This window comes from Podarcis melisellensis (genome assembly GCF_964234715.1).
Source record: "Podarcis melisellensis genome assembly, chromosome: 3".
Lineage (NCBI taxonomy): Eukaryota > Metazoa > Chordata > Lepidosauria > Squamata > Lacertidae > Podarcis > Podarcis melisellensis.
The window spans coordinates 81790010-81814654 of NC_138530.1; the positions used below are offsets into that span (position 1 = coordinate 81790010).

At 41.3% G+C, this 24645-nt stretch overlaps 2 protein-coding genes across 5 annotated transcripts in view; both read right to left on the reverse strand.

Annotated features, from left to right (window-relative positions):
* The window catches only part of BCKDHB (branched chain keto acid dehydrogenase E1 subunit beta), a 40055-nt gene extending 28242 nt beyond the window's left edge, over positions 1–11813 (reverse strand). For 2 of the 3 annotated variants that reach the window (XM_081904913.1, XM_081904914.1), the window contains exons 1-6: positions 11657–11813; positions 8827–8904; positions 8307–8375; positions 6225–6358; positions 5300–5455; positions 3797–3905 (exon numbers count right to left, since the gene is read on the reverse strand). In XM_081904913.1, coding sequence (XP_081761039.1) covers positions 3797–3905; positions 5300–5455; positions 6225–6358; positions 8307–8375; positions 8827–8904; positions 11657–11801 — 691 coding nt within the window. In that variant the 5' untranslated portion in view covers positions 11802–11813. Of the gene's footprint in view, positions 1–3796; positions 3906–5299; positions 5456–6224; positions 6359–8306; positions 8376–8826; positions 8905–11283; positions 11306–11656 lie in introns of those variants that run through there. The other variant, XM_081904915.1, reaches the window with a different exon arrangement.
* Positions 11814–17111: 5298 nt separating this feature from the next.
* On the reverse strand, positions 17112–23402 carry LOC309366587 (nuclear receptor subfamily 0 group B member 1-like). Of its 2 annotated transcripts, XM_081905270.1 has the most exons (3): positions 23293–23402; positions 19315–19609; positions 17112–17804 (listed from the first exon to the last, which is right to left on the reverse strand). In XM_081905270.1, exons 1-3 carry the CDS (start codon positions 23296–23298, stop codon positions 17551–17553), a joined length of 555 nt encoding a protein of 184 aa, XP_081761396.1. In that variant the 5' UTR covers positions 23299–23402; the 3' UTR covers positions 17112–17550. The 2 variants fall into 2 exon arrangements, with proteins under 2 accessions (XP_081761396.1, XP_081761395.1); XM_081905269.1 differs by lacking the exon at positions 23293–23402 and having other exon boundaries at positions 19315–19989.
* Positions 23403–24645: the final 1243 nt, after the last annotated feature.

Sequence of the window (24645 nt, forward strand, 5' to 3'; positions counted from 1 at the left end):
TTTCTAAGCCACATGACTGCAGAGATAAGTTAATAAGTTTGTAGATAGTTGCCACATTCAGACATCACGTGAACAAGCCACAGCGAGTCCCAGGCCTGCGTACGTCTCCTTCCCCATGACCACAAATTGTTGTTGTGATGTCAAGATCTACAAACAAGTTCAATACAGCATAATCTATGCTTACTTCCAGAAACCGGCAATTTGAAGGTGGGGAGCAGAATGGTACAAGTATAAAAGGAGAATGGGAGAAGGATTTACAGGAAATGCCTAAACTCAGGGTAAAAGTGGGGAAATTGCTTGCTTGCTTGCTTGCTTGCTTATTTATTTATTTATTTATTTATTTATTTATTATTTATTATTTATTTATTTATTTATTTATTTATTTTCTTCATCATTTTGGATCAGCATATTCTGCCTAAAAAGTGTGGGCTGAGTCACAATCACTGGTGGAGGAAGAGGAGTTGGGGGGAGAGCGCACCGGCCCCGGCAGCGCGATCCCGGCAGGGTGCCATCACGGCTAGCCCCCCCCACCCGCGCTGGGCGCCCCGCCCCCACCTGCTCTCCGTTCCCTGGTGCTGGAGCCTGAAGCTCCACCACTGGTCACAATACCTCCAAAGCAAATATTCATTACTTAGCTTGAGGAGAGCTGGGCTGTGGTGCTCGTTGTCTAAGAAAAACATTGTGGTATAGGATATAATAGTTTTCAAATATGGGTTAGACAGAAGCGTATAGAAAATGATATCAGTAATTTCGGGTTTATGCAACACTCTGCCTCCATCTGCCACCATACTGTGACTTGTGGGCTTCAGTTACTTTCAGCCATCTCAAGAAGACCCTGGAGCTAGAAATGTTGAGAATCTCTGGTCTTAGGTAAGCTAGGTTGAGAGTGTATGATTCACCAAAAGCCATCCAATTAATTTCATGTAGCTATAATTGTTGGAACCCAAGTCTCCCACTGCAAAGGCCAAAGTTTGCATAATGACAATCCTGTGATTTTTAAATAGCTATTGTAACATGAGGTCTAATTTCAGCTGGAAATTAGAACTTTATTAACAATAAAAATCAATGGAACCAGTTATCTAGCATTACCAAAATGCTTGGCTCAGCTGGAACTTTGCACATGCCCTGGAATGATGTGACTATGTTAGCTTTACTCTGAGGTATGAGTGCAGTGCAATGGCAAAGGAATCAGAAAAAAAACTGTGGTTTAAGCCAAATCTTCTCCCACGGAAATAACTGTGCAGTACCTGTGCAAGGAATGGCTTATTTTAATAGACCACAAGCCTCATTAGCCCTCAGAACCTTTGCCATATCTAATGCAAGCATATGCTCTTGTTTGGCTCTGAGGACATCCTCTGGCAAACATTTTCCACCAGTAACTGGATTAAGTCTAAATTTGCATTTCCTGGGAAACATTGCCCCCTTTCCCCGCTAGTGACAGATTAGTCGCCTGGCTCTATGTCATATTTGGTCAGAAACCCCTTACGAACATCCTGCAGCTATGGAGTGAGTAACTTGTGTTGATATATCAGAAATGACAAGTTAATTAGCATTTAATGTCCCTTTCAACCCAGCACTGTTAAGTTAATCACCCTTTGCACAGAACTAATGGCAGCTTCCGGTTGCAGAATGCCCTCCTCGGTGATGTGTGCCTATCTCCCTCATTATTAACATTCAAGAGAAAGTTCAAAATGTTCCTGTTCACTCAAGCATTTTATAACTGAAAGATGTTGTCCACATCAAACTTGTAATTATTAGCTGTGAGGATACAAGACTGCTTTATAAAAAAAAGATTTCCAGGTGCTTTGGATTATGTTTTTATTTTATTTTTAATTGCATTGTTTCGCAGCTTTGTTCTTTACTGCCCTGGGCTCCTTTTTATTATTGTTAATTGTTATTAGCATGATTATTTCTCACCTGCAAAGCTTCCTCCAACTAACATTCTATGAATATTCATAAATCCGAAGTCATGCATTTGGCAGTGCTATTGTTTGATTTTATTTACAATTAATTGCAATAGAAAAACACGTCTTTGTGACAGGGCATTTTAAACGCTGATTAAAAACAAGCTAGTTTTTCCCATCTTACCTGCCATGTCACTATAACAACCACTGATGCAAATCATTTCTGCACCACTCATGTCATATATGATAGAATTAAATGAAACTGAAAAGGTCATAAGCTATAAGAATACTCTCTCCACAAGATACTTAAACCTGATAATGTCAAGGTGACTCATTGTTTCCTATGAATTACCACTATGTGCACTTGATTCACTAGCAAATATAGTTTAAAAATAAACAAACCAAACACCTCTATGTAAAATTTATGTTTTGTTTAAAACAATTCTTATATTTTGAATAAAGCAGTTTTAAAATGTTGCTATTATTAAAATAACTGACTTCTTTATTCACCATAATACTTTGCATTGCTTCCTCCTGCATCAATATTTTTACAAGACAATGCACACTGACAAGTCTTGCTAAAAATTAAACTAAAAACCTTGTTCAAAGGTACAAAAGTGTATTTTTTCACCAATATTATAAATTATGCACCTAATAAAAAGACAAATAGCTTATTTCCTTCTCTCTCTTATTTTTGGCACATCAATATTTTCAACAACAGGAAATATGTACTATTTTACCCTTTCATCATGAAAACGTGAAAATTTCAACTCTTTTGTATATTACTGTATTTACTCAAATCTAATGTTCACCTTTTTTGGCCAAATTACAGTGTGAAAATTAAGGCGCGCATTAGATTTGATGGCACATTTACATTTGCTAGCAAATACTTTTTGGGGTTTCAAGGTTCTGAAAATTGAGGTGCACATTAGATTTGATGGAGCATTAGATTTGATGGTGCATTAAACTAGAGTAAAAACAAACATTAAAAAAAATGCTAGCAGGAAGACTACCTAAAGCCAAAGGTGTATGTATGCAGGGCAAGAAGCTGGATCACACCTGAATAGTCTGCCTTGAAAATAGCCCAAAACCTCCATTTCTAGCCTAACTGAAAATTGAGAGCCTCCCCCCACATGATACATATATTAAGACCCAAGTTCTTTCTTGACTGTTTGTACTAAATGAATTGTTCCTTTGATAAATAAGAGAACATTGATTCAGCACTCGAGCAAACGCTTTAACAGATACAGGCCCAGTTCACATATAATACTAAGCCATAGTTTAGAGTTATAAGGATGAGCCACAGCAAGTTGCAGCTTATGCTCACTGTTCACCTCACTTCTTCTAAGACAGCTGTGATAAAGAAATTGAATGTTTCCATTAATTGCAGATATAGCTGAATGAGAAATCTATAAAGTTTGAAACAAGCTCAAACTACTATGGCCAACTTAAACCTCTTTAAACAGATACCCTGGGCCATTTTTATAGCAAAATACCCTTAACAGTGAAATAGTCCTATTTCATTCTTCAGTCATTAATAAAAGGCTACCTTCCAGCTGGTCAGGCAACCTTCAGCCTATTAATAAGATAAGGGAGGCAAATCCATAGCTGTCAGGCAGGAAATCTTTCTTTCAAAGATCTTAAACAAACAATATCAAGCTATCTGTGCACCACCACCATCAGGACTCAACACAGTATTCTTTTATATGAATAAACACACAGGAGTATGCTTTAAATAATCTATTTCTTCATATCCAAGCAAATGTTCGATAAACAAAATAAGGAAATGAGTAATTTAAGCTGGCTGCTCAAATAGACCATGCTTCCTTATATGCCTATACAGAACATCATCTTCATTCACTTATTTTTATGTTGTGCATAAAAGCCTTTACCTGCTGCTCTGTACAGTATTTTAGGTTCAAAGAATATACAAGGGTTTTTATCTTCTATGCATGATAGCAATAGTCCTTTGGCTTCTACAGGACCTCTTGGAACAACAACCTGGAAAAGATAGAATAAGAAAATCTACAAAACAAAATACTTCGCTTATTAAGAGGCTAATTACAGAAGCAACATAGCATACCTATCCCCTTCTTATACTACTATTTCTATTCAAAGTTTAATAACTACCATTATTCAATCATCAAAACTAGCTCAGAAATACCTGAAAGAGCCTACAGCTCTCTACTGTGACCACTGCATCCAATGCATTTTTTCTGAAATAGGAGCACATTATAGAATAAAAAAATCCACATCTGGTCAGAGTTCAGAGTAGTTATCAGGTATATACAAATCAACAACACAAACAGTCTCTCTATGGTTTTCTTCAAAGAAGACTAATGGCTCAAGCTACATTTTAAACTGGCTTGCTTCAGTAGCAATTAAAACTGGTGTGGCACAAACTACAGTGGAACAAACCAAGATTGAACAAACTTACAAAAAGAGCCTCAGAAGCACAGTACTGAACCATCACGGTATGCCTATCTTGCATTGCTTTTAGAACAGGCTTGAATATAATCCTCAAAATATTATCCAGTGACACTGCTGTACCTACACACTTTATCTGCTACTTGCCCCAATAAATTGAGGGCAAAACACTAAGGCACATCAGAAGCTAAACTCAGGCCAATGCAGTCTGCCCTAAATATCAATTGAAATTCTGATTGTGGCACTTGTTCAAAAGCAATACCATTCGACTGACAGTGTAATTGTCTTCTGACAATTCTGTTTGATTCAAGTACACTGGTATTTGATCTGTTACGAGTTTATTAAAGGCAGCTCTAATCATCACTCTTCAAACCTGAGAGTAATAAAGGGACTCTACTCAAGTAGCCATGCTGGCAAAAGGTTCCCAGCTGATAGTTCCTAAAGATTTCCCAAGAGATTTCATAAGTTCTTCTCTAAACCATGCTCGTTTCTGTGTGAAGTATAAACAGCTTAATCATACAAAGAAGTGATCCCCTACTTTCAGTCTGAAGTTATACATTCCAGCAATAACTGCAAACACAAGTCCTCTGACTGTGAACTGCAACTTTTTAATGCATATTTGATAGGGTAGCACTTCGTTCTTCAATGAAGACTCAAGCTGAATTCAAATGTTTGGTTTTACTTTAATTTTAGCATTTAATTTTGGGGTGGTGAAGTCCTCACAGTACTCTGCTACCACATTAGTAGTGATCCTTATACATAAAGGAACCATGTGAAAAATTAGTTAACATGTCAAAACATGTTAACAGAAAAGGGAATCTACAGAGTCCATCTGCAAACATCACCAGATTCATTCACTAGGTAACATGGCAATTACTTAAGTCACAGAGAGCCTCCCATGAGGAATAGCTACCGTAATGGTAAATCCACACCAATTATAATAAAATCCATTTATCCAATTACCATACCTTTAGTCCTGGACAATGAGCAAAAAAGGCTTCAGGGCTTTGAGAGTGATATAATGCACCATGACCCACACAACCCCAAGGGGCTCGTATAGTGAGGCTTCCACAATCAAAGAGATTTCCCGAGCGATACCGATACTTTGCCGCCTCATTAACAATCTGAGGGGAAGATACATTTATTTAATTAATCTTGAATGTACTCAGGCACACACATACTATGCATTTTGATCGTTCATGTTCCATTGTACAATATTAAGCAGGAACAGACACCCCAAATCTTAAAACCAAATGCTAATAAATTTTTACATCATTGTCTTTGCTTTGCAACACACTTCCTTGAGCCAGCTACAGATGTAACACAGATTTCTAGCATCTGATTCCTACAAATTACCCTTATGTGTTGCTCTTTATTATTTCTGTAACAAAGTACATTTTATCAAGTATGCAACAGCTGAAGTCAAAGCTAAATACAAATGTTCAGTTTTTAGCCTAGCTCCAATACTTTTTCACTGAGGGCTGCCTCACATTACAAGCAGCAGCAAGAAGTAGCACCAAAATTGCATTCACACCTCTACTTTCCACCACTTTTTGAAATGTCTGCAAGGGGACTCATACATTTCCCCTCTAAGGAGATACAGGCGTACTATCTGCCCTCAGGAGAGCTGTAAATTTTCTTCTTCTTCTTGCATGTTAGAAGGATGAAGAGCAAGCACAGGCACCACTGCATTCACACATACAATTTTGGTGCTTCGTGTAACATGCAAAGTGCCACAACCTTATCAGCATCCCCACCTAGTGCAGTCATATTGACATTCTGCTTCAGCCTCCCTCATGTCCAATCCCATTTCTGTTCAGCTTTTCATTACTTTAAGGAAAAATAACAATAAACTGTTATTCTTATTTTCAGCATCTTAGATTATGCACCAACCTGATCAAAGGCAGGGTAGATATAGTCAGCAAACTGAATTTCTGCAATGGCTGTAGCACCAGTTACTGCAACTCCAATGCCAAATCCTACAATTCCTTGTTCGCATAAAGGAGTATTGAACACTCTGTCTTTACCTACAAAAATAAGAGTTTCTCTTAATAAACCTTTTAAAATAAGAATATAGGGTAGATGCGCAGATGCAAAAGATACTTCTCAGAGTACAAGCTACTTAGTGGAATTCAGGAGCCTACAAAGTGACAATAACTTTTTTACTAAAAGCTACTGTCAGAAGTAGTGATGTGAGAGAACAATGATGGGAAAGTCTGAAGCCACAGAGCTTTTCTCCAGTAACTTTTGTTTGTTTTGAAATATGTTCAATATTTTATTTGGTGTGGTTTCTTATCAAACCCAAGCTAAATTTACTCATCTATAAACATTTAATGTATCATGTGTAAGTGGACACCTAAAAACATAGTTTGATATATTTATGAAATGTTACCATATGAATCACTTTAGTTTTATGCAAGCATAGCTACAAATATACCTTGTGTTAAAAGGGGCCATTGTTACAATATATACTACTAATATGCAGACAAAGAAACTTGTGTAAGGGTAAGGAAAGTAACACCTACACTAGTAACTGTTTATTAATGTTGCAGTTGCAATATATTTGTGATCAGAGCAACCCTAACCACTAATCCATGTTGCAGGGGTTAGGATTGGGAGAGGTTCCACTGGGCTCTAACAGTGTGAAAGGAGATGTGCTGTCCCAGAAGCCCCTGCCAAAAGTGCAGTGGAATGCACACTACCAGCCATGTTCTACTAGCCAGTGTTCTCGAAGCTACAAACATGAGTCTGACCAAACTGCGGGAGGCAGTGGAAGACAGAAGTGCCTGGCGTGCTCTGACTAAACGACTAAACAACAACAACAACAGCCATGTTCTCACTAGCAGCAACCAGAGTAAGTTTCCCACACAGTGCATTTCACTGGTAGATCTAAAGCCAGTTTAAAATAGAAGTGTGCAGATCTCTATTTCCCCACGTACCACAACATAAAAAACCACCCCACGTCAGACGTCATTAATAACAAATCTTAACCTACTTGTTTCATTTGCAAAATGTTATAGTAGTTCTTGATATATCAACGTGTAAAATGTTGTTTCTTGCAACTGCAGTCTTTCCCCCTTGTTGGGCAAATTGAATTGCTGAGCTCTATCAGCGTATACCACAGACCCCAAATAAAACCATCTCATGTCAGAAGCACAATCTAGAACAAATGAATGCACTGTTCTAACAAAGCTTGACATTAAATGAAAATTTGCTATGTTTTCAAATGCTAAATATGGGATTCCTTGGTGCAGAATATTAATAGTTCTGCACATCCTGCATAACTGTCAAAGAGCCTAAAAATCATTCAGTTTTAGTAACCTTCAAAACCAAGGTGAACTAGGCTGTAATTCTATACAGGACCCACTTTCCTAGAGGTAAATCCTTCTTACCTCCACCAGGCTTACTTCTAAATAGACATTATAGGACTGTGCTGTTAGCCCATTTTTAAACTTTGGAAATAGCTGCCTGCATTGGCTGCTCTGATCATCTTTACAAGAAGGAAATAACAATTTCTCAAGTGGAATCAAACATATAACCTCTCTCTCTATATATATATATATAATATACCATAGATAGATAGATATAGATGATAGATGATAGATGATAGATAGATAGATAGATAGATAGATAGATAGATGATTGATAGATAGATAGAATAGTTAATGTGAACAGGAAGAGAAACAACGATCTGGCAAATAAAAAAAAAATCCTTCCAGTAGCACCTTAAAGACCAACTAAGTTAGTTATTGGTATGAGCTTTCGTTTGCATGCACACTTCTTCAGATTCTTCAGAAAGCTCAGGTGTATCTGAAGAAGTGTGCATGCACACGAAAGCTCATAACAAGAACTAACTTAGTTGGTCTTTAAGGTGCTACTGGAAGGAATTTTTTTTTGTTTTGACTATGGCAGACCAACACGGCTACCTATCTGTAACTGGATCTGGCAAATGAATCATATAAGTTGTAAACTCACCATATTTGTCTCTCAAGCCAAGAGTGCACCTAAAGACTCCCCCAAAGGATACATCTTCACCAAATATTACTGCAAGTGTACAACAAGGAATTAAGTAAATAATTGCTCAAGAATACAAAATGATTCTTAGTTAATAATGATTAGTAATTAAAAGGAATCTCAAGTTCAACCTGACCCTTTGCATACTTTGCATTATATTATTCAATATAATCAAAACTCTGGCTGCACAGTAGCAGGATGTATAGCTACCACCAGGCCTATTGCTTACTTTGTGAGATTATGGCTGGTCCTATCAAACTTATTACCATATCGTGGTTCTGAATAGTTTCTAACAGATCAAAGTCACTGCTTAATTTTTGTAGAATTCTACTATGTTCTTGTGCTACATAAATCTCAAATTAATTCGTATTTACATACAAGTTTTACCTTAATTCAGATTTAGTTTAAGAGTGTGTATTCAATAAAAAGGGCTTCTAACAAAAGAACCTCCATAGACATAATTTTAGATATAAAACTATACCTGCTGTTGGATCTTTCGACAAGGCATTATCCAAGGCACTTGTAATGGACTGGAAAAGGTTCATTTTCTGTGTCTGGCCTGTGCAAAGAGACCAATAAGTTAGACAAGAGAACGGTTAAATACAAATACCTGAATTATTGGGTTCCAATCCACAGAGACAGCATGATATATTTCCAATCTACAAGATTTTCCATGACCCCAGTGCCTTCAGCTATTCACAGTTCATTTCACTACCTATAACTTCATAAAGGGTCCATGCAATAAGGGTTAAGAGTTCTTGTTAGCTATCACTTTCTGTGCTATTGATTGTAGTTGAGCACTTCATAAGGTGAAATGAAACACATCAAGTATTAAATGTTCACCACTCATCAATAGTTAATTGTCTTTCTTGTACATTAAATAGCTTCTGCTATTGCTATTTAATCCAAAAGCTGAATAATGAAATTTTAAGACACATTCACCATGAATAATCTTTGGGGGGCTCAGTTTTGTTGAATACCCTTGCCTACATACTAAGGTTGCAATCCTAACCCCACTTACATTGGAGTAAGCTACAATTAATTAAATAGGATTACATCTGAGTAAACATGGATAGGATTATGTTTTTTAATCATTGTACTTTTCAGTAACAGCTTAAGATGGGGAATGGGGGATGACTGAATAATACATAGTGCTAATTCCCCTCTGCGGTATACTGTAATATTTGGATGTTGCTGGTTGAACTGGTTTCGCACTGTTTCAATTGAAATTTTATCTAATTATTTTAATTGTAACATTAAAATGTATATACTCCACTCTGGGACCTTATGGAAAACTGAATTGTAAATCCTATTATTATCAACTAGAAAAAATACTGGGGAAAATATTGTACAGAATTGAAATGAGCTATTCCTGTTTCTTATTGAAATATAAGAAACAGATAAAGCAGGTATTTGGAATAATGAAATGTCTCAACCCCTAATGTTCTCACCTAGCCATACACAGAAGTAGTCAAGCCTTGTGCACAGCATAGTTATATCACATAGGGGTGATCGTTCAGTACCGAGACTAGCAAACCAATGAAGATAATAGGCCATCAGCATAATTTATAGCAGAAATCACTGGGGTCATTTTTCTACACTGAAATACTATATGTAGATACCATGCCCTACAACAGCTCTTCTAGAGAAGTACCCAATTGTTTGCCTTAGTTCATGTGAATGTAGACATTATGTAACATTATATATATATATATATACACACACACACACACACACACACACACTTTTGGATGCACTCATAATAGGCTATCCTTTTAGCATTCTTCCACCGCCAGCTGTTCAATGGTATTTAGGAAGCAAGGAAGTGGAATTACTCAACAGGTGTAACTGTCTATCTCTGCACCCTAAAGTACAAAATCATTATAGTTCTGAAGCCTGACTGACACAATTTCTCTTCACGAAGTGACCTCATGTACGAACTATAAAGTAGCACAGGTCACATCTCCAAGAATTCATTTCAGCGTATGTAAACTTTTGAGTTTTAAAAATCTTCTGTACAGATAAATCATGGCAGGCTGGTGTCACAGAGTTCTAGTAGTACCATCGTTTACATATACAGTGGTACCTCGGTTTACGAACTGAATCCGTTCCGGAAGTCCGTTCTTAAACCAAACCCGTTCTTAAACTGAGGCACGCTTTCCCTAATGAGGCCTCCCTCCACCGGTGCCCTTTCACTGTTCGGCTTCCATTCGTAGTCCAATATAAAATTCGCAAACTAGGACACTACTTTCGGGTTTGTGGAGTTCGTTAACCTAATAGTTTGTAAACAGTACTGTTCGTAAACTGAGGTACCACTGTACGCCTGTGTGTATGGCAGGCGGTTTTAATTTTAATTAATTTTTATAATGAAATATTTTTAGAATGTGTGATTATTTGACTGTTTGATTATTTGATTGTTGTTAGCCGCCCTGAGCCCGGCTTCGGCTGGGGAGGGCGGGATATAAATAAAATTTATTATTATTATTATTATTATTATTATTATTATTATTATTCATGATTTTTACTGTCACTCCTACCCACAGGAGTGTGTGTCTGTCAGTAACATCTCTCACTCCCTAGAATCAATATTTACAGGACGCCTTGTTTGGGGAGTTCCACGTTCAAGGGGATGAAGGAGAAAAACCCTACTCCAATATTAAGTGAATGTGACCAGATGCAAAGAACTACAGCAAACTACCAGCTGGGTACAAGCCTCCCAATTTCTGCCATAACTGCTAAAAAAAACTGCCAGTGTCCTTCTGTCCTCTTTGGCACCCGGCTCCCTTGCTGCTCTGCAGTACCACAATGAGATGAGCAACCTGAATTTTAATAACGCGAGCACCACCACCCAAGGGGGGGGAGAGAGTAAACAAGTTTGATTTATTTCTGCCCCCCCCCCCATTCACAAAGCGATCGCCCTCTAGCTCCAAGCCTTCACCCTCCCCAGCAGCAACATGAGGCTGAGTCTCCATAGGACAGCGGAACCAAGCGGGAATGAGAAGGGAGAACGGACTGCACCACTTTAAGGGGACGAGGGGGGTGGAAGGTGCCTTTTAAAAATTCGACTGCACGTAAAGAAATAAAAGGCGCGGGACTTAGAAAAAGGGCCTAGCGCCTGGTGCGCGGTTTTTGAGTAACGGCATCCGGTGGGGTGTGTGAAAATATCTTTTTTCTTTCCCCCCCCTTAAATGGTGCAGTCCATTCTACCGCCTCAGCTTTGCGCCGCCTCAGTCCGCCGGGCGCGTGGACGTGGAGAAGCGAGGGCGGCTCGCTTCTACTCAGGAGCGAGTGAGGAGGACGGAAGCTCTCACCATACTGGGTGGGCTCTGGGTCCGGCTGGAAAGTGAAATGCGCCGCGTGCCTGCGGCTCAGAGGCCCCGTCGCGAAACGTAGCCGCGGCCGAGGTCTCGACGCCGCCGCAGCAGCGCCGCGCAGCGCGAGCCCAGCGAACGCCATGTCGGCTGCTGACGAGGAACGCGCGCGCGCGCCCGTGGTCTCGCTACGCCGACCCTGAGAAGCGCAGGCGGGGACCGCACCGGACATTCTCATTGGCAGCTTTGCGAGCGGGGGACGGGCCAATCAGAACCCTCCCTGCTGGGGCGGTGGGGTTGTGTTTAAAAAGACCGAGCGAGACACTGCTCTGGAAGGTCTGGGCGGGGGGAGGGAGGGGGAGGTGTGAGACGCATGCGCAGAGTATTGGTGTGGATTAGGTGCTAAGAGGAAATTCGGAGGTTCGCGTGTGAGATAAAGGGAACCTTGGCAGCGATTTGACTTTTGAAACTGCAGAGTTGTACGGAAACGGCACTTCCTGCCATTTTGTGCTCTCCCTCACCTGCAAGGATAAAAACAACAACAACCATGGACACATTCAGGACACACAGACACCCAAATAAAGATAGAAGCAAAGTTCATAAACTTTATCCGTTCAGGTCTTATTTCTTGGGGGAGATTGTATTCATTTATTTGCTGGTTGTCAAACACGTTAGAAATCCCCTGCTAGGGCAAGGTGGAAGGGTGAGTGATAGAGCATATGCTTTGCATACAAAACGACGCTGTCAACAAATTGCAGCACCTGAATCGAGACTCACTTAGCTTAATCGTTTCTTAAGCATGCTTATTTGAATTAATGAAAAATGCAAATATTTTCCATATGATGTCAAGATGAGTTGATGGAAGCCCTGATATATCTTTAGAACACCAAATATGGCTCCGCCATGAGAGGGACACCTGCAGAACATTCCATCCATGGAACCATGGTGCCTGCTGAAACAAGGTGGGTGTCCAGCAAGAGCAGCACAGGGGTGGCCCATGATGCACTCTGTACTCCTTCAGTCCACAGCCACACCGCCATGAACCAGACCAAACAATTTCCCTCAACCATAGTCTGCCCTCTGCCATCCTCCACTTGCCTGCCTCGCAACCAGTTCATAGGGTGGTGCTGCCTGTCAGCTTCCCCCTTCTTAGTTCCAGGGTTGCATATGTAGAACTCAGCAGGGAGGAGGAGGGGGACAAAATTAGAATTCATTGTCTCTGACTCTACCTACGGTTGTTCTCCCTGCCTTCCACCCTACCAGTCTCGATGGGCACCAGCCACAAACGCTACAGCATCTTATTTACATCTTCAGACATTTCGCTTGAATGCCCATTGCAATGTAGTCTGCAAAATGCATCATTCATGTTGCAATTCTCTGACAACCCACAAGATGGCATAGAAAAATAAGGAACAGCAATAAGTAGAAACCTTGCTTTAGTTATCTAGCAATGTACTAGGGCACACTAATGCAAGGATGGGGAGCCTGTAGGCCTCCAGGTGTGGCTGAACTCTAAGCCCCCCTCAGCCTCAATTACCAATGAGCAGGGATGATAGAAGCAGCTGTAGGAAGAGGATAGGACAGAGTATATGGATTATGAATTTAATGCAGCGCTGTAGGAGTCCATTTGTAAAATGGCAATACCCATCACTTCTGTCCATGTAAAATCCATTTTTGTCAACTTTGTTAATAATAAAACAGTGTTATCTTATTTGAAAAGCTTTGCGATATAGCATCAAATGCGGACGTCCCCATTCTCCTTCATCTGGCCTCCTATAGCAATTTTTCAGAGCTAATCTTGTTCTCTTCCTCTGAAATACAAAATTTTTAATCATTCTTTGCCAATTCTTAAGAGAGGTAGGATGGAGAGAGAGAGAGAGAGAGAGAGAGAGAGGAAGCACTTGGAACAGATGTAGGAACTATCATCATATTTACTGATGCAATTCAGCCCAAAATAGATATATTAAGCTGCTTCCATCTGCCCAAATTACACATAATCTTTTTGACTAAAGGAATAAAATTCTAATAATGCGATGTGTTTAAATTTCAAGGGATGTGCATCCTTAAGTAATGGAAATCCTTACAATGTATCAAGATGCTAACTTTTTTAAGTTCCAGTTGTATATTTGAATTGACATTACAATACAAAAACGATTTATCCCAGTTATAACATAGTCCAGCTATACTTTCTCAAAAACTGATAATTCAGTCCTCAATGCAGGGATAGTCACTTTGGGATTACGTGTCATACAAATAATATTGTCCACATATGTTGTTTGCCCTCTCCCTGCTATCCTTTAATGAAAGAATTATATCTTAATGCTACAGCCAGGGCTCCAGGGGGATTGTGAAGAGCAGACTTCCTCAAACTCAGCCCTCCAGATGTTTTTGAGACTACAATTCCCATCATCCTTGACCAATGGTCCTGCTAGTTGGGATCATGGGAGTTGTAGGCCAAAAACATTAAGAGGGTCGTGTTTGAGGAAGCCTGGTGAAGAGCAAGAGTGGAAAAAAGAAATCTTGACTGAACAGGGTGATCAGGTGATAGGATCCCACTTCCTTCAAATCCCACCTGGGTTTAGGAATAACAGTATTTTAAGAGATATTCCAAGTTTCTGAGATTCTGCCCCCACTCCAGATATGAGGCTGGCAACCCTATTATAAAAAAGACTGCCAAAGCAGTCGGAGCCTGGTGTCTTGCCATGCTTTAGCTTGCCAATGTTGATAACTGATTTCTTCTTCAGTATAAATGCTGTATTTGATAACTTTTTGTGTTCTTCTTTAAGTGGTTTCAAATGTAGATTATCCAAATATTGATTCATATTGTTCTGTAACAGCAGTACAATTATTCTAGAAAAAGAGGTGCCAGAACTCACCATGAATGCCTCCCCTTTTCTCTCAGAATGGCAATGGCACCAATCTGAGAGGTGCCAGAACTGAGTTCCCCCTGGAAAAAAGCCCTGTGTAACAGTTACTTTGACTGATATAGGTTCAAGTAATAGCGTCAGAATCATGTGTTTATTATTTTTACCATCCTAGGTTTCTGAGCCGTTAGTTTATCTCAAAGAGAACACATGTGATTGCTTCTTTTTCTCCCCCTTTAACACATTTGCTAAAAGTTTAGAGCACTGAACTTTGGTTTCACAAAGTGGAGTGACTTGGCCACATATTGAGATTCCACAGCGTCCAGTTCCCATCTATGCTGCTCTAGCTTGGCATATATTCTAGCTGAACCAGTTTTTTATGTTTAAGTTCAAGATCTTGAATAGTTTTTAATAAATGTTCCTTAATAGGTTCATTACCTTGGATTTAATTGTGACCCTGGAGCAGCAGACCAAAGCTTGCATTTGATTTTGTACCGTTGCTTTCCACCCTCTAAAGAATTTCTAGGAAATATTTCACAGTTCCTTCTAAAGCTTTAAGCCCACCCTGCTTTTCTTCCAAACTTCCCAACCCATGTGTAGTCTACATTTTCTCTACTGAATGGACTTCTGGCTGAAATTTGCAGCAAACAACCCCTGTTCTGTTCACAGAAAGATCAAATTGAGCACCACTATTTTAGTTGCTTGTTTCTCCACCCTTAGAAAGCCTGGTTCCACTTGTTCTTCATCCTTGCGGAATGAGAATCAAAGTATGTTAATTTTCACAATGAGAGTATATGAGGAAGTAAAAGCAGCAAGGTTGCTTTCTAAGACTGCAGTCTTAACCCCAAATACCTGGTGGGAACTAGGCGGGCAAAACTACAATTACTTGGCTCTTCCTGTCATTGGTTTTGGCTCTACCTGCTCCCTCCCTTCTGCTCTACCATTCCCCAGCTGCTTATGCATTGAAGGATTCTGGCTTGCTTCCTTTACTAATTGGTATTCCGGCATAATGGTATTCCGTACTGAGCCAACCTGAAAATGATGCAAACCCTTCACCCATTCAGGTTGCAATCCTTCAGACAAATTTATTGGGTCTTACTTCCCCATAAACATACACAGAAGTGTGTTATACATCTGTGTGACCCACAGCTCCATCTTAGCAATGTCTGCCTTTTATACAGGTAGTCAATATTTTGAATGTCACTGATAGGAGAGCTCCCCCCTGCCCCTTCTAACTATTACGAATGGAATAGTAAACTTCACTGCAAGAAGTGAAGTTACAGGGAACCAGGCAGAGGGTCTTCTCAGTAGTGACACCCTCCTTCCCATCAGATTTCAAGAAGATAAATAACTACAACTTTTAGAAGATGTCTGAAGGCAGCCCTATATAGGGAAGCTTTAGGTGTTTGATGTTTTATTATGCATTTATATTGTTGGAAGCTGCCCAGAGTGGCTGGGGCAACTCAGATGGGCAGGGTACAAATAATAAAATTATTATTGTTATTGTTGTTGTTATTGCTGCTGCTACTATGACTACTGCATGCTTTTGTCTTGTTACTAGTGGAGTGGACAAGTCCTCCCTGTTTTGGGTGGAGTAGTATACACTGACCATTTGTTTCAATATGCATTTAGCTTTCCTGAATATTTAAATTCAGTCTTATCTCAATTAGAATGCATTAAAAGAAAATAGCCAGCAATTTTGCAACCATCAAGCTGCATTGTTTTAATGTGTGAACAAAGACAAGTTAGCATTATCCGAAAACTTGCATACCGGTGTTGGTACGTGAAAAATAAAGGGCAAATTATATAGAGGTGGAATTCAAAGTGCACACATAAAGCTCAGGTTATGCTAAATGCATTGTAAAGTTGCAGCAACATCCCTGTCAAAACATTGAAGCCCTGAATGTACTGTCATAAAACCTACTTAATTAGCAATTAAAAGACAAACCGGCATGTAGAAACAACTTAAAACATAATGCTGCTCAGCAAGGACTTGCATACCCATGCTCACAACATGGAGGTCACACGTCAGTTAAGAGCTGGAAACAAGACTGCAAGGAAAAGACTCCAGAAGCAGCCTTTAAGAGAGAGCTACAGCTAAGTGAGAGCAGGATCGCTGGGAACCTGAGGCAACACCAGTTGTGGCACCAGGTGAGAGACTGTGGCAGTGGTTCTGGGGGGGGGGGGCCTGAGATACTTCAGAAGATGGAGGCCCTAGACTTCCCTAAAGAATGCATGTGTTGACCTGTGTGCCATCTATTACGTGTTAGCTGGAGAAACGTGCTTTATAGAGTAATTGGCTTAGGCTTGGATGGGAGGGGGGGCTCAAAGCTCACACAGCCACATTTGTAAAGTGACAAAAATCCATACATTGCACAGGATATACCATTTAGCAGGCATGGCCAAACTTGGCCCTCTAGCTGTTTTGGGACTACAACTCCCATCATCCCTAGCTAACAGGACCAGTGGTCAGAGATGATGGGAATTGTAGTCCCAAAACAGCTGGAGGGCCAAGTTTGGCCATGCCTGATTTAAAGTTACTGTAACTGTGTAGTATCAAAAGTATTGGTAACAAAATTAACAGCAAATGCAAGCATCACTGCTTATATTAAGAACAAACTTAAATAAAACATCACAGTTTTACATCACAGTGATGTCTGGGCTGTTTTGTCCTGTGCTGAACCATTAAATGTCTGGAAATACATGGGTGGCAAAAACAAGTGTAATAAAAACAAGTGTAATGCAACAATAAGAGGGAGGAAAGTCATTACCTAGTGGAGATTATCGGTAAAAGGGCAATAGAATGCTGGCCTCCATGGCATATGGAAGACTGGTGTAATATATATATATTAATGCAGATCAGCAAAGAAACAGGAAATAGGCAAAACAGAAGAGAGTCCTACAGTGTGGTGGGGTTCTCCACAGGGATTGAGACAGATTCCAGTGCACAGAAAGCAAGATTTCCTATTGTTTTGGGGAACTTGCCCCTTTTGATGATAGTCCTGGTCTTCTGTAATGTCTCATCAGATGTCAAATAAGGTCCTGTTTGGTGTAAAGTGTTTCCAGAAGTAAGGTGTTTAAGTCGACATCACCCAAGATGGGTTTGAAGAAGAGTTCTCCAATGGTATCTGGACTGAAGGTCCTCAGAAAACCAAGCGATTTCATCATCCAAGCGTATCTCCTCCTGCTTCTGCTATGAGTCATTGAGACAAACTCTGTCAGAGTATGCCCAGCTTCCTGTTGAAGGGCCTGGACATAATGGTGACATTTTAACTCGTGGAGGTCTGTAAAATTAGAAATAAGGAAATAAGGGAAATAAATGCATCTTCTCGTTGTGTTGGTTCTGAGAGCAGGAAAGTGTGAAGAGCTATGGCAATGCCATTTATTTTATGTTCACTGGCGGTGTGGTCCATTTTTATCTTATGCTGGGTTCAGTGTTTCTCTTTTTTAGTCCCTCATTTTGGATTCCTGCTGTTTGTTTAATGGTGGCTTCTGCTATAGGTTAAGGGATGCGGGTGGCGCTGTGGGTAAAACCTCAGCACCTAGGACTTGCCAATCGCATGGTTGGCGGTTCGAATCCCCGCGGCAGGGTGTGCTCCCGTCGTTCAGTCCCAGCGCCTGCCAACCTAGCAGTTCGAAAGCACCCCCGGGTGCAAGTAGATAAATAGGGACCGCTTACCAGCGGGAAGGTAAACGGCGTTCCGTGTGCTGCTCTGGCTCGCCAGATGCAGCTTGTCACGCTGACCCGGAAGTGTCTGCGGACAGCGCTGGCCCCCGGCCTCTTAAGTGAGATGGGCGCACAACCCTAGAGTCTGGCAAGACTGGCCCATACGGGCAGGGGTACCTTCTGCTATAGGTTAGATATTTTGATTTATATAACTCATGTTTTGATACACAGTATTGAAAACAGCCTTGTGAGGGATTGACTCCAAAAAGCTGGCTTAAAAATAAATAAGGTGGATGAAATCGAGCAGATGACAACTTCTTTTTAAATACAGAATACCATAAAGTTTTTCAACTGGTTACCACTGGAGTTAAGCATTTACTCAAAAGCCCACGTTAATATTTCATGAATGAGCCTTTAATTATATTTAGTGCCCCATGCTCTTTTCACTAATGACTCCATCCTCTTAAGATCTCTTTTGAAGGGTCTGTTGCTCATTCCACATTTTTGTAGTAATTGGCTCCCTACATTGCAGCAGCACTTCCAGCTGGAAATAGGAACCTGTGGCCCTTCATAAATTGTTGGACTACAGCTCCCATCATCCCTTACAATTGTCTAAATTGGATGGGGCTGATGTGAGTTGCAATCCATATCAGGAAGACCACAGATTCCCCACCCCTGACTTCTTGTAATGTAATATCACATTTACATTGTGCATTGTCCAGTATTGCCCCTACATACATCTCCCTCACATTAGACTAGAGCTTAAAGTTTTAAGCGGTAAAGCAAATTTGCATATTTTAGCTCCCATACACCCACAAACACCTGCATGTGTATTATATATAATACATACTTTTTTAAAAAAAGAAAAGTATATTGTAGTTTGAAAGTCAGAAAGGTTTAAAAATGGATTTTTGAAAACATTTAAAAACCCAATTAAAAATGGGGTTCCTCCTTCTTAAGCTACTTTTAAATTTATTTCTGCACCCTGAACTGTGCAGTTTTAGGGTGCAATCCTGTCATTAAGTAAGTCAAGTCAAGCTGTTAAGTCCCTTGGGTATTAATAGGATCCATGCTCAAGGAACTGAGGGCAGGACTGCAGCCTTTGCAAATACCTGGACGAGACTTACCAGGATTAAACAGAACAATTCCTTTAAGATAGGCATATTCTTTTGCACAAATGTCTGCGTTCCAGAACTTCCCCAGGAAATCCTTAATCTTCTGAACTTCTGCTAGTGATGCCCCCAAAGGAGAGTTCTCCAGTTTGCATTCACCTGCCGGAGACTGATTAAGGAGGACTGCTTTCAAGAGGCTGGGGACTGAGGTCTCTAAGAGTTCAAAGTCCACCCGTTCTTGAGCCAGACCCAGTAGGAAGAGGGGTGCCCAGCCCTGTCGTATCAAGAGGATCTGGTCCTCCAGTGGCAACTGAAAAAAAGAAGGCAGCTTTCTTATGAAAGTGATAGTTTTCAGAAGCACTTCCGATGCTCTGTTGCAGGTGACGCCCGGTATTTTCAGGATGACTCTTCGGTTTACCTCACAGGGGCAGCCAATATTTGGAAACGGAAAGGGAATGGGGAAACACTGGGGGTTCCCTTCGGTCTTCCATCGCTCTTCGTTGTTAAGCATTTGGTAGAGGATGCTCTGGGGAGAAACCGAGCCGCTGCAACGTTTGCCACCCATCTCAAACGGCCCTCGAGCAGCCATAGCAGCTTCCTAAGAGAGTGCTCAGCCTGGGATCTTCTGCCGTTTGGAGAACTGATCAATGCGGAAATATAACGAGAAAACAGAAACGAGTATTCCTGACAACAAGGTAGGCATGGCGTGGTTTTTATACACAGGAAGCCAAACAGTAAATAGTGACCCCAGCAGCAGTTCCCTTGAACTTTATTTGCTCCTGTCTGTTTTCATCCACAGCCAACCAAGGTGTGGCTAAACAAACCCTGACAGGGCAGAAATGGTCTGAATGAATGAGTAAAGGGGGGTGAGGGGGGAGCGAGCGTGACATTTATGATCACGAATCACCTCAGCATCAGGGCAATTGTCTCCATGTCCCAACACTTCATATGTGAAAACAATGGCTATTATTGCGGTCACACACTTTGTATTATAAGGTCACAGCCATGGCCCTGTCTTAAAAGTGAGCCTGCTGGCTTGCATTCTGCCATTATAGTAAGAAATTTGGGCAGTAGGTTCTATTCCTGCTCCTCCACGGAACTCACTGGGCGACCCTGGGCCTTTTAGTTTAACCTACCTCACTGGGTTGTGGTGTAGTTAAAACAGGGATGGCTAGGAAAACTGCCATTTAAGCTCCTTGGACAAAAAGTGGGATATAATTGCAAACAAATAATTAATAAAAATAAACTGTCTTGTTGTTTCCTGGAACCAACATGTCCTGCAATGATCCCACATGCACAGAAAATCAGTTTACCTTACTACAGCTCCTCTTCTCATTCCCTGAACACTGGGAAGAAGAAGCAGTGTTAACGCATGCTCCGGAAGATTCCATGAACACAGCAGTGGGAACACACTAGTTACTGCAGTGGGAGAATTTTAAGTTGAGCATCTCACCATTTCTACACCTGGTTCTGCTGCATGGAAGTGGGCGGTTTTCCCTACTCCCCATAGCAGCACATCAGAAGTGTGGTAGGTGAGATGTATAGGCAAGCAGAAAGTGTTCTCTTAAGGCCTTTTGTCTGGAAAATGCACTCATCCACAGATGAGATCTGCTCAGTGAAAGCCATCAACACATCTCTCTCACATCTCTCTATAATGCACAGGCAAAAATCAGCCTGAGATGGTTGTGGCTAATGCTGATACCCAATTTTTGCTTTGTCTAGGCCGTGGGAATTCCTATTAATCCCGATTAACATATTAGCCCCATCTAGCATTTCATAGCATCCTTCTGTCGCCATAGGATTAGGACTAGACACACTCTCCCTGTTTTGGAACTGAATCACTATTGGTGAGCTTTGTCACCTCACCTAATCCCTACCTGCTTGTGACATTGATGCCATTGCATCATATTGCTGCCTCATTTCCAACTCCTCCTCACAATGCCATCTCTCTCTTGGGTCAAGTTCTAGATATGGATAGCTCACACAGCGCAAAGCAGCCCACCCACACTGTTTTGTTAAGGCTTCAAGGAACTCTGGGAAAACCAAAGAAACCCAGGAGCTTTGGTTCAAGGAGCTGCCCAAGCCCTTTGCTTGTCTGACCAAACCTCAGCGGGAAGCCCCCTGAGCTATTGGAGGCAATAATGCCTGACCACAGGTGTCAATGTGCCCCTACCTAAAGCACGAAAGGGAAGCAGCTGGTGATAAATTTTGTAGAGAGAGAGACTCAGCCGGCACGCAGAACACCAGACTCCTGTTTTTATTATTCATTCCCTTTTGCGATTCACATTTTTGTCCTTGTCCTAAGATGTATAAAATTAACAATGTGCAGAGACAGTCTCCAGCTATACTTGGAGTGCACATGCTCTGCTCTCCAACCAAGTTGCAAATGCTGCGGTGAGAGCACACCTGGGACGATAGTTTGCTGCTCTCCAAATAAGGAGAAGAAACGCACCTGCTTTAATAGGTTCTAAGTCCCTATGAGCCTCAAATTAAACACATGTTGAAATCGCAGGCTACGTTTTAGATCCTCTGAAAGTGGGATTAGCAATGTTTTTGCCCTCCAGCCTAGTGGTTAATGCACTGAACTGGTGAGTCAGGGATACACCTTGGTTTTTGTAGCATTTGAGATTAGAATGATTAGCCAACAAACAACGGCATTTCAAGACTGCAGCCAGAAATTACAATGTCTTCTGGATCTTGCTACATGTAAAGCTTTTCTCATCACATTAATTTAACACTTGGATTTACAAGCCACTAAGTAACCACAAAAAGGTAAATGGAGAGCTCAGCAAGAGTGACAAAGGACATCTAACGATGAAAGCGATATGTCTGTGTTTCTGCCACTGATACATCCATGGGAGGGAATGGTACTCAGTTTTAGATGAACTGATGGACTGACAAGCCGGTCCCCAGCTCACACAAGCAGGACTATCAATCCCGTGCCCTGTTACCTGGGAATTAGTCTCAGTGGAGCATAGAAGTATGTACGTCTGCTTAAAATAACATGGAAGTTCTTAGGTCCCACTTCTAAAATATTGAGCATAAGCATACACATATTTCAGGTGTTCAGGGGAAAAAGCTGCGGCTCTGCTTCCTGCCCCAGGTGGCATCAGAAACCTATTCTGGCTGAGGAAACCCAGCCAGATGTGTGGGGTATAAATCATAAATTATTATTATTATTATTATTATTATTATTATTATTATTATTATATTAAAAAAACTCCACATTAAAGGTTTAAACTCTGGGACCTTGTTGCTACAGTGTGGCAGAGAGTCAAGAACTCCAGGAAAGGCCAAGTTTTTATTGGTCATGATAAGGTATCAGCATATGACTTCTGGAACTCTTCCTTCTAGGCAACTTGCCATGTCACCTGTGGAGAACTGAGGCCAGGGCCGTTGAACCTTTTTTTTTTTTAAAGGCTGGGGGCACACTTGTGAATCAAGTTTCACAGAAGAAAGGCTAGTAATGTTCAGAACTCCCCTCCCTCAAAGAACCCTCAAGGTTGTTATTTTGTTTTGTTTTTTAAAAAGGGAGCATCCAGTGCTTTTTTCCTGGGGGGACGCAGGGGAATGTTTCCCCCTGCCCCCCCCCCCGGAAAAAATCTAAGTTTGGCCTCATTGAGGGGCAGTATTTCAATATCAGTAGGGAAATGAGAGTGACCTTAAACATTTTTTTTAGAAAAAAGCATTGGGAACATTTGCCAGGAGGGTGTCTGAAAGCACCATGGTGTCCACAAGTGTGGTTCAAACCTTAGACCCAGGGAATCAAATGAGACCCAAACCCCTAAGTATCCAAAATGTTGTGCTAATGGGCCTAAATAAACAAACAAAGCCCACCTATAAATCAACCTTACAGTATAAAAAGTTGCAGTCACACACACCCATCTTGGGGTTAAGGAAAGGTAGTTTGTTATATTGCTGTATATTTGCAGATAGTAGGTTAGAATATGACAGACACCTCAGGTCTATAGTACATGGGAGTATAGTACTTACTTCCATTGAGTAAGTCTCAATCTGCCATCTTCTAAGTACAAATGGCTATGAACCATCCTTCTGGTCAGCTGACAAGCCTCAAGGTTGAATCCAATGACCTGCAGAAAACTGTAAAACAATCCAAGGACACAAAACCATGTTATCTATAAACTTTATGGATTTACTACAACACTTGAGTGATTAAACATTATCAGCTAGGAAACAAGTGATAAGGGATGCAGATAACCTGAGTGTGGAATGTTTAATATTTAACTGGAGTGCAAGCAGGCGGGCATTGCTGGTGGTAGAGAGAAAATGCCACACGCAACACTTGCTGGGCTTTAAAACCCATCGTTGTGATGTTGGTAAGCCCTAAGTGTCACATAATTGTTGGAAGTACATATGAGAAGCCAGGGGGTCTTCTGTTAATCAAAGCTGCTGAAGTTTATTTGCATACCAACAGCATTGATATGGCCTAGGTAAAGGTAAAGGGACCCCTGACCATTAGGTCCAGTCGTGGCCGACTCTGGGGTTGCGGCACTCATCTCGCTTTATTGGCCGAGGGAGCCGGCGTACAGCTTCTGGGTCATGTGGCCAGCATGACTAAACCACTTCTGGTGAACCAGAGCAGCACACGGAAACACCATTTACCTTCCCGCCAGAGTGGTACCTATTCATCTACTTGCATTTTGAAGTTCTTTCGAACTGCTGGGTTGGCAGGAGCAGGGACCGAGCAATGGGAGCTCACCCCGTCACGGGGATTCGAACCGCCGACCTTCTGATCGGCAAGTCCTAGGCTCTGTGATTTAACCCACAGTGCCACCCATGTCCCATTGATCTGGCCTACCTGAAACCATTTCCACCACACACTTTGGATATATTCTGTGATACAGTTATTGGGAAACCCCAAACGTAAAAGGAAGCTCTAAACTAAACCCTCTGCACTTTAGGCTCATGAGAGCTGCAAAACACCTGCTTCCTCTCTCAATGGTTCCCAGTGGCTCAGTTTTCCTCAGGCCCATTGCTTCCTTTCACGCTGAGGCAATTGCTACCAGGTGTGTGTCTGAACCGACCTGCCCATTACCTACCATATGAGAGGGTTTGGGGGATCGTTTACAGGAGTCAAAACATGCCTCTGTTATGAATAAGTCTTTCCACCCTTAACTTTATGCCCAATTAAGAAGTTTACACACCAGTGACGTAGCGTGGGTTGTCAGCACCCGGGGCAAGGCAAGTAATTTGCACCCCCTAACCCATGGATTTGCGCCCCCTAACCCCCAGATGTTGCGTCCGGTGCAGCCAGCCCCCCCCCCTGCACCCCCCACGCTACGCCACTGTTACACACCACAGGAATCAAGAAAGATTGAAACAAAA